A 10,633-nucleotide genomic window follows, 5' to 3' on the forward strand; every position below is an offset into this window, starting at 1 on the left:
GCTAAATAGACATTTAAATAGACAGTTGTGGTCACTAGTGACATAGTATAAACCAAGACTTTTTACATTCCAAAGAACTCAGGACGGGTTGTAAAAAATCAGACTTGACCAAATTCTACCTTAAAATGCTGTACATTTTATTTTTGTCTGAATGTACATATCATGGTCAAGTATTATGATTACTATGTAATATACAAAACTGTTGTGATACAAGTTTACAGGTATGATATTATTGATGTAAAGAAGTGCAAAGCTAATATTAACAGAAGCTGTAACTTGTATGATCAGATTTTTGGCTGAATACAATACGTTGTTTTTACTCCAGAGTGAGTCGTTGTGATGTATCATCTCTCAGCTTTGCTGGTCTTCTCTTTCTTCCCAAACAAAGAGCTGAATAGTTCATTGCTGAAAGAAAAAAAAACACAAAACCTTATAATGACTAGAGTTCTGTGTTGGTAGTCAGATGTTAAAAATGCTAACCAGGTACCTTTGACCCAGTGTTGACGTCATACTTCAGAGAAGCCACGTGACAAGCTTCACTGGGTCAGTCTAATGAGGAAGACCAGAGTGACTGGTCAAAAGCTCTAGGTGAGAACATTTGTTTTGGAACAAAAGTTTTAACACAAAACCTTACACTTTTAAGTGCCTTCCTAATACATGTACTTCAATATACATTTTGTGTGCGTATTACAGAATTGGCCAATGCAAATGACTGCCTGAAATGTACCTTTATTTTCTCCATGTTACTTAATGAATAAGATGTACATATTAAAATAATTTAAATATAATGGTTACTTACCATCCCTCCTCAGACATGGACATGTTGTGTACAGGAGCCATGAAGTTAACCAACTTCCTGTGGACATCATACCTGTAGGGAAGGGGGAGGGGGGCACATCAAAATAGTCAGCATTTAAATGTACAAAAATACACGAATGCATTGTACTTTGCTTTTTATCTGGGAGAAAACAGCAATTTGAAAGTACTACACATGTAGGTCATTTCTTTCGCCCTGTCGCTTCATATTTTATCTAAAAAAAATCTGAGAACCAACAAATCAAATTGCTGTGGCCTTATCATGATACTCCATAGACAGGCACCTGATTTTCTTTCCTTTGAACACCCTTGTGTCCACCTTCTTCCCGATCCTTTTGCTGCTACATTGTTCTTCATTGTTAGTCTTTATCACGCTACTTACAATTAGTCTTAACGTTATTACAATGTATCATCATAATAGCACCAATAAAAGTACCTGATTTTCCTCCCCTTGGACGCCCGTGTGTCGACCTTCTTCCTGACCCTCTTGCTACTACATTGTACATTGTTCTTCATTGTTAGTCTCTATCACACTTCTTACAACATTAGCCTTCATCTTAATATCATTAATATACAGGCACCTGATTTTCCTCCCCTTGGACGCCCGTGTGTCGACCTTCTTCCTGACCCTCTTGCGTAGTTTCTGCACCTCCAGCCACTGTTTGGTCAGCTCTGTCGGGTCCTCGCTCGTCGTCTTCCTCTCTATCAACTCTCGCAGTAACTGGGGGAAAATGAAGGAAAGTCAAGTCAAAGTTCCCTCCTGCACCTTCATGTGTATATAGAGTGCATAGGGCAGTGCCCATCTCTGCAGCCCTTGGACAAAAGAAGATTCACTACAGCAGGAGGCTAGTCCACTGGAAGTGGTGTGTGTTTAACTCCCATACATTGGGGCTGTATGGGGATCGAACTCATGACCTTCCGAATGCAAGGTGAACACTTTACCCACTTGGATATTGCACAGGTTAAAATGAATGAAAGGTGCCTGCTAAAATGTCAACCAGACTAAGAGACAGATGATGATGTAGGAAAATAATCTACTGCACAGATATGCTAACATTTGCAAACATTTTTTGCAATAATCAATCTTTATGGACTGTGAAACTTACCTGATGGTAGAAATCATCATCATCAAATATTTTTTCATTGTACTCCTTCAGGTGTGGATTAAGTTTGGCAGGAACCTCCTGGAAAAAATTAACTTCTGTGAATGATAAAAATAAAAGGTCCAATTTTCTTTTCCAACACACACGAATGAAGTAACATATTGTGCATGCATAAGGAATCCGAATATCAATCTGTCAGCCCTCCTCCCCAACAATGGTACACTCCATCCCATATTTGGAAACAAAATGCAGCAAACTCACCTGTTCCCCAGCCTTGTCCGCCCCCCTCCCCAGCACCTTGTAGGACGACCTCTTCAGCTGTGTCCTCTTCACCAGTCTGTCCTGGTCTCCCAGAATCTGGTCTATCTGCTCGCGCACGGACTTGTTAAAGGAGCTGAAGGCCTAGAGAAGAAACATGGCAGCTGATTGTATAACAGAATTCAAAGGGACCAATTGGACCATGTTAGTTCCGCTCTTGAGGCATTGCCAAAATTTACAAGTTTGTGTGATTCACAGTACATATGTGATAAGTTTTTTTAGCCAATAGATCATGCTGTAATGCAAATTAGGATTTGATCCTTTACATGTATATTGACCAATATAGGACACAATATTTTAGGTTTTAGAGTCAAGACTGTTTTGTCTGTTTTCCAGTATTGTAGTACATGTACATGTACATGTATTGCAGTAGGACATATCAAAGAGAAGTAGTAGACCTATTTGCTACTGGAGATCCAATAAATGAACAAACAAAGAAGAAGAAAACAGTTACCATTTCACTTCTTTCCTACCTTGCTGTTGTACTTGCCACTGGACAGTTTTGTCTTCTCGCTCCACTTCTCAATAGTGGAGAGGTTGAACTCCTGTGTAAGTTTGTGTCTCTTCTGCAGACGATCTGGATAGTCTCCGCTGTCTTCATGTGGTCTTTTCCTGGACTGTGTTCTCTCTTTCTCTTCAGTGTCACTTTCTTCACTGGTAATTTCTTCATCTGAATCACTAAGACATAAAAGAAAAAGAAATAGTCATGCATAATTAAGTACCAGAGTTATCAACCAAGGATTGAGGTGTTCAAGAATTTACTCTGCCCTAGAACTATCACAGAATGGAACTCGCTGTCACCAAGTACAGCAGGGGCATCATCATTAGATAGCTTTAAACTATGTTTAGAGTTAGATGTTCATGGGTTAGGTGTAACAAGTCAATCGGTGTAATATAGCCAGTAGCCGCCGCGCTGCGTGCCTGAGAAGCTGGTGTGTTACGCCTAAGAACCTCAAGATTCTGACCCTACCCAAAAGCCTCCATTTAAATACAAAGGGGAAACCTTGGAATCATTTGACAACAAATGAACCCTGTGTCTAAACAAACAGTAATAAACTTACTCTGCTGCTTTTCCATTCAGGCTTCCTACTAGTGCAGAAGTTTCTGGGTTCTGGTGCAGAAGTTCTCGTTGTAGTTCCAGTAGGGTGTCTAGTAGGCCTCTCAAGGAAGCTGCACCTGTAAAAGAGTTACAGTTTAAAGAATTCTTGAATGTATAACGCTTTTCAAACTGAGTAAACAACACTTGTATCATAGTGCAAATGTGTCTTAAAACTATATACATACAAAACTAAAACTATATGTTAATTGATCATCTTTTCAGCCAAAAAGGACTTTCAGAATCATTTTGATGTAACCAAAAGTAATCATTTCAAATTGTATAACATACAAGTGGCAGTAATAGTACTTAATGAGAGAGTAACATAAAAACAAATAGATGTATAGTTACCTGCTTCTGCTGCAGTAGTGAAGGGTTGACCTCCAGTTTTGATGAAATCTGACTTGGTGTCTGGTTGTGGCAGCTGATTGGTCAGAGGAAGGGCCTTCTGTAACTTGATCCTCCCCTCCAGCAGGCTGTCCCACAGACCTGTCAATCATAGCAAACACAGGGGTCAGTTACTTCCAAATATGGAAATGTAGGCATATTATGTAAGTCAGCATAGGTGTAAAGACTTTCTTTATTTCTTTGACTTTATTTCTTCTTTCTTTATTCAAATTGCAATGGCAATACAGTTGGAGCACTAGGCAGCAATTCATTAATGCTGTGCTCCACAGTCATTACTAGTACATGTACACATGTCATGATGTAGAAACATTACAAACATTATGTAAAGACTTATTATTATAGTATACTCTGTGCCAACAGAAAGGACACATAAACTTTCGTATATTTGACATGATGACAGTCTAAGTTAGGGAATCATCATGCAAACAGTTTGTGACACCTACCAAGTTGACATTTGGTGGCAGCAGCCTTTGCGAGATCCTGTGTCTTGTCTTGTGGTGTTGAAAACGACCAAGCTTCTGACTCTTGTTGTTCCTGACTGTCTTGTTGTTCACTCTCACTTTCTACTTCCTCGTCTTCTTCTTCTTCGTCACTTTCATTTTCGTCTGAGTCTTCATCGTTGTCACCACTTTCATACATGTCTTCATCTTGGAAAGAGAAAGGGTCCACACCAGCTGGGTCAAAGGTTATGTCACTCTGTTTTGTGACCTTTTGTGGGCTGCTGACGTCATCATCATCATCATCATCATCATCATCATCATCATCATCATCATCATCTTTATCATCACAGTCATCATCATCGTCATCATCATCATCTGTTCCCTCCGGTTGAATAGCAGCCTGTAGAAGACCTGGATCCACACCTTCATCATCTAAAAAACAAGAATGGACGTCAATGCTTAGCCAGGTTACCATACTTAAAAGGTTGGCTTTATCTACAAAATAGCCTCTACAAGGCTTTAAAAGAGGTTGGAAAGAGTAGAAATAGACAGAATCTATCAACATGCCTGGGGATGTAATCCTTAGTAGGCTTAACCCCCTTGGCATGTTATCTGTTTATTTGGTTAATTTCTACTCTTTCCAAAGCATGGTAAAGACTAGAGCAATTCTATAGTCACTCAGGTGTCACAGCGTCTAATGGAAAGTTTTACAAACCTGAGTAGTCCGGTCCCCAGTCGTCCTGTAGAGCACTCCTAGACGTGGCCTTCCCTGCGTACCTGGAGTCCAGACTACTGAGGAACACCGGCTGTTGGTGTCGGGGGCGGCTGGACTCAGCATCATCATCATCATCACCGTACTCTTCAAACCTGTCTGCAACCTTCGCTGATGTTTCTGTTTCATAAACATCAAGAAAAATAACATTGAGTTTTTCAACATTTTTACTTAGTTTTCAATGATACACAGCAAAATATGTAGCCTGGGTGCCATGTGATTTTTTCGGGGTTGCCATTACAAATTGGATGGCACCCAGGCTACATCATATGTATGATTATCCATAAATATAGATATGGTGATCAATGCAAAAAAATATAAGATCATAGCAAAACATCAATGCAAAATTAGTTCCTCCTTACGTCAGTTACGAAGGTAGTAGTTTTCATTTGAGGTTAAATTTAGCTACTGATGCTATCTTACAACCACTGGGTACAATAATAGCACATTGTTTCGTTTCTAAAGTGTATGCATGCGTACATCCGTCAACATTTTCATTCCAAGATCTTAACATCAAAAGAATTTATAAAAATCTATATATTTCCACAATAATTCCACGTTTATTGTGGCAGCAAGAGAATCCTGGTTGAAAACTACTTGTAAGTGAGAATACATGTATACTTCTTCTCTGAGATAAACATAATATTTCGTTCATAATTCTTCATAGGCTATAATATACCGGGAGTCCTGAGCCAGAAACACGTGTGTGCATGTACACAAAATTCACTTCACAAACTTGGCCAAATACGCTCTCTACGATAACTTACAAAGTCTGTAAATGAAAGCCAAGCTTAACAACATGTCAGAAATGATATTTGCCGTACTTACCGGTGTAAATATCGTCTTCTGGGTCGATACTTTTGGGTGCAGGATTGGTGAGTTTTGCAATTTCGTCCGCAAGACTCGACGCCATCTTGGTTTTTGTGGAGCTTACCATTGCTCCCATAGGTAGTCTTTGTTTATAAGACTTGGGAAAATCTAAGCACAACTAGTAGTGCAACTAATCCCATTGTTTTTGACAAGTTATAGATTTTATACATAATAACAATAAATATATAGAGCAATAATGTGTATATTTGAAGCTCATACCATCACGTCATATAATACTATAATCCGAGGGCACCCTCTTGCCAAAATGAACTATTCTAGCATGTTGGGATATCACATTTGATATTAGGGGACTTATCTATCAAATCAATCTATAATTTCAGGTAAATGATATTCAAATAACATAGATAAGATAAATATCGGTTAATTAAATGAAAGTACAAGAGTAACATTTTTAAATTTTGTAACGTACTGTTTTTATTTTAAATTTTAGGATTTAAATATCAGCTGACACCCCTATTTTTGTTGGGCGCCGCCTTTCTGAACTTTCCTGTGAAGTTTGTTTGATCCATGAGTTCTGGGTAAACGTGTACCGGTAAGGGTGGGGGTTTGTTTGCACTTCTTTCAGGTGTAGTGCCGCTGTTTGCTTAGCTCCAGCGGCAGCCATTGTCCATACCCTGTACCCAGACCCACAGAGCACAGAAATTCCTCGTCTTAAACGCAAGAAGCCACATTTCTTCGGGTTTAGAGCGACCAAGGTGTTTGGCGGTTGTGTAAAGGTAAGAAAGGGGGGACCGTTGTTTTGCTAATTAAGTTAACGGTACGCTTAAAGGTAAGACCTCGCCAGTCACGGTATTTAATTTGTACAAAGGGGTTGGGCCGTTGCCCACATTTTTGTCTAGATTTAGTAGGCAAAACTGGAACGAAAAGAGCAACAGTTTGGTTTTATAATGGCCAATTGCAGAATATAACATTGTGTGGATAGTGTTTGTTGTTTAAGGGTGGGCGTGGTCACAGGATCTTAATTTTATTGGGTTAGAAAAAGGACTTAAAAACATTTTTTTCAGCCAGTTCAGATTCATTCCCTATTTTAAAGATCAGGGAATGTTTTTTTTTCCATCATACGTTCTTGTTTTATAATGGCCTTAACATTCAACGCTGCTGCATTTACCATTAGATAAAAGGGCATTAAGATCCGATGTGACATTTCACGGGTTTGATTTGAAGCTGTAAAAAACAACAGAGAGAAATCCTGAGCCGTGTTAGCCTTTGTACAAGCTCTCCTGCAAAGAACTGAGGATTTGGATTTAGGGCTCGACAAATATTGCAAAGGAAGAATAGCTTAATAGACTTTGATTTTACCAGGAAACTTTTTACATGATAGAGGAAAAACAATAAAATTAGCCTGGTTACAAGTCCTATTTTAGGTCACGAATCTGGAGGGGATAAAGACTTTGTTGGTAGCTAAAATAGATCTGGTAAAAAAAAAACATGTAATTCGTGATTGTAATGTGACAAAGGCAAGCCATCTATCAATAATTTAAGTCCGGTCAGTGCACATATTTGATTTGAATGAAATAATTCATGCTTTAAATATGTAGAGAATACATTTATTCCATTATAGTATAAAGTAAATATGATTCAACACTTCAATCAATTCATAGATTCTCATCCTGGTACAAAATTTTAATTAGATTAAATCTATTGAGATAAATCTACATTAATTGAAAATGAACCTATATGATTGTACAACTTTGTTTTTTTCCTGAACTTTTGTATGCCACGTTTTAATCTAAATTTTGCATCTCTTGTCATGTTGACTCAGAACTTAAAGTATTTGGTAGCCAGATATGATTGTTTAGCAAAATCCTTTGTTTAAGTGATGATATGAAATATTGGGTCAAACATTGATCAGTGTTCAGTGTGGTTCTGTGTGAATTCTCAGGCCTTCAAAAGAAATGCGTCCAAACCACTAACTTTTGTCTGTAATGGTAAGCTTCATTGATCTAAAAATTCCTTTTGAGAGACACTTGACAAGGTAGAAAAAGGCAGGTAGCTATAGCTAGACCACATTCTTGTTTCACTTGGGAACAAAACTATACATGGGAACTCAAGTGCCAACTTCTTATGCAATTTATTCGGCAATTTTCTATGCAGGAGTGTTTGTTAAAGCATTAGTGCCAGAATGAATGAGACGGGAACACAAATGAGAAGCAGCCAGCTGTTGTGTGTGTTGTATATTTCCTGTTTAGACAGTGTCATTGATCGGTATGACATGGTGACAGCCTCAGTGTTTGTGTTCACTTCACCTACGCAGGAACACCGTCATCTCAGGACGTATCCTGCCTACAAGTGCACTGCAAACATGGCAGCCTCTCAGGTTAGTATGTGTGGGTGTACGAGGGCCTGCATGCCCTTTTTCATAAGGCGTAATCTACCCTGGATGCCAGAATACAGCAGGTCCTGGTTCTCTTTGGCATGTAAGTTGCGTAACACAATTCAGCCGGCCAGGGAGTTTTGGCAGCCCTGCCAAGAGAAATCGGCCAGGACCCGGTGTATTCTGGCATCTAGGGTAGGCGTAATCAGGCATTTAGTTTTCGTAATCCGTAGGCAGTCTCCCAAAATTATAGTAATTCATAGTCAGTACATTAGCTGTAATGTGTAATGGTTCATAATCAGCTCTGAGAATTTAACGTAATTTGTTGCTAGTATCAGCGGTGAAAATTGTACGTAATTTGTAATCACTACCCCCCATACAGGCCCTGTAGTATGCGTGGGTGTGGGTGTGGATTTATAGGTGTACTAAGTAGTTTGTCAAGGACAAGGGTGAATGATAGTGAATGTAACACTGAGTTTATGCAAGCTAATACTTTAATGTACATGTGTAATTTGGTACATATTATACATATTATGTATATACTAGTGTATATATAGCAAGATTAGAGTGTATATATAGCAAGATCTGTTCTAAACAATTTGACATTTCTAATATTCTCAGACAACCAATCAACTTAATTGCTTTATGGCCTCAGACAGAAGTTAAACTTTAACTCCCAGGTATGTATGATGACTGTAATCCCTGTGCAGGTTGTAAGAATGGATTCCAGTCAAATAGATTTAACCCATTTTGGTGCACAAAAGAGTTAAAGATGGACACACATAAATGTTGTAACAGCTGAGGGAAGGACACAAAGAGTTCATTGATGGACAAACTGGCCACAGAAGCTTTATTATACATGATAACCACATGTGACATGGATTTTGGGGCTGTTTCCATTTATATTGTCTATAGGACAATCAGCCCACTGTACATTTTTATGTGATATACATAATGTACATGTAGGTAACCTTGAAGCTTAAGCTTGTCCCATTGTCACTGAGGTAAGGAGAAAATATAATACTGTAACAACTGTGAAATGTGTGTCAGGTAACCTGAATAAAAGTTCTAAAAAGGGAACTTTATTTGCAGCTCCAGATGTCTTACTGAGAGAAGACTCCATGTGCAAGATGTTGATTAGCTTGAGGAATGAATCCACTGAACTATAAACTTTAAGTTAACTGGATTGTGAAATGGTCGTGCTTCATGAATGTTTCACCAAGGAGGTTAAATGTATTCAACCTCCTTGGTTTCATGCAGGTATCATAGTCAGTTTTGCAGAAATGCTACAATGTACTTACCTATCTAGTAGCTATATTCCTACTCACAATAATGACTGATTTTTCTGTAAATTCCCCCCCCCAGTCATCCCCTGACGTGTCCCTGTCTACAGAGGAGCTACAGGAAATGATGGTACAGAAGGCTCAGGAACTCTTCTCTCTGTGTGACAAGGAAGCAAAGGGCTTCATCACTAAACGGGACATGCAGGTAATGTCATTCACTCACTCAGTCACTCAGTCACTCAGTCACTCAGTCACTCACTCAGTCACTCAGTCACTCACTCACTCACTCACTAACTAACTAACTCACTCACTCACTCACTCACTCACTCACTCACACATACACTTACTCACACACTCACGCACTCACACACATTCACTCACTCGCTCACTCACACACTCACTCACTCACTCACTCACTCACACACTCACTCACTCACACATACACTTACTCACACACTCACGCACTCACACACATTCACTCACTCGCTCACTCTTCACTCACTCACTCGCTTACTCACTCACACATACACTTACACACTCACTCACACACTCACTCACGCACACACACACATTCACTCACTCACTCACTCTTCACTCACTCACTTGCTCACTCACTCACTCTTCACTCACTCGCTCACACGCACACTCGCTCACACGCAGGTGATATTGGTATTACAGTTTACAGCAGAAAATATTTTCATCAGGTTGGTAGAACATACGACATTGGGGTTTTCTTCTACAAAGCCACTGGCTTGTTCAACCATGAAGTTGTGGTTTTGGCACTCAAAACTCATTGGGCATCTTTAAACATCAAGATATATTTAGATTGACGTGTGTTTATTACGTAACTAAGGCTGCCACCCCTTGTATACACTTGGTAATAGCCAAATGATTGTAACTGTTTATGTGTAACTATAACATAAGGGTAAAACATGCTTGTCTTGCATTGAACATTCCAAAGAGAGTTGGAAACACAAAAGTTTCAAACTGTACCTAAGGTACACATTGTACAAGCAACAAATACTAAGTTCAAATACAAATATTTCGATGTTGGTAATAGCCTAACAACTGTAAATATTTAGACGTTACTATAACAAGGTGAGTACAACATTGTCTTCTATATAATAGTACATTCCAAATGTACACACAAAATGTTGCAAGTTTTGATAATCTGTCAGTGAACAAACCACAT

The 10,633-nt window shown here is 38.9% G+C and overlaps 1 protein-coding gene across 1 annotated transcript; it reads right to left on the bottom strand.

Annotated features, from left to right (window-relative positions):
- Window positions 1–116: 116 nt before the first annotated feature.
- Window positions 117–5,868, bottom strand: LOC109463545 (protein AATF-like). The gene is made up of 11 exons (XM_019760386.1): window positions 5,782–5,868; window positions 4,897–5,073; window positions 4,185–4,613; window positions 3,685–3,822; window positions 3,299–3,413; window positions 2,711–2,915; window positions 2,181–2,321; window positions 1,923–2,000; window positions 1,398–1,537; window positions 800–871; window positions 117–405 (listed from the first exon to the last, which is right to left on the bottom strand). The coding sequence occupies exons 1-11, from the start codon at window positions 5,864–5,866 to the stop codon at window positions 345–347; spliced, it is 1,641 nt and encodes a 546-aa protein (XP_019615945.1). The 5' UTR covers window positions 5,867–5,868; the 3' UTR covers window positions 117–344.
- Window positions 5,869–10,633: the final 4,765 nt, after the last annotated feature.

Source organism: Branchiostoma belcheri, unplaced genomic scaffold (assembly GCF_001625305.1).
Source record: "Branchiostoma belcheri isolate BF01 breed outbred unplaced genomic scaffold, Haploidv18h27 scaffold128, whole genome shotgun sequence".
NCBI lineage: Eukaryota > Metazoa > Chordata > Leptocardii > Amphioxiformes > Branchiostomatidae > Branchiostoma > Branchiostoma belcheri.

Bases quoted from the DNA above. Each gene is read 5' to 3' on its own strand.
- LOC109463545 (XM_019760386.1), bottom strand. From the start codon at position 5,866: ATGGCGTCGAGTCTTGCGGACGAAATTGCAAAACTCACCAATCCTGCA. The intron at 2,916-3,298 runs GTAAGTTTATTA...TTTATGTCTTAG, and splicing joins CTGAATGGAAAAGCAGCAGA to TGATTCAGATGAAGAAATTA. The intron at 2,001-2,180 runs GTGAGTTTGCTG...AATTTTTTCCAG, and splicing joins CGGACAAGGCTGGGGAACAG to GAGGTTCCTGCCAAACTTAA.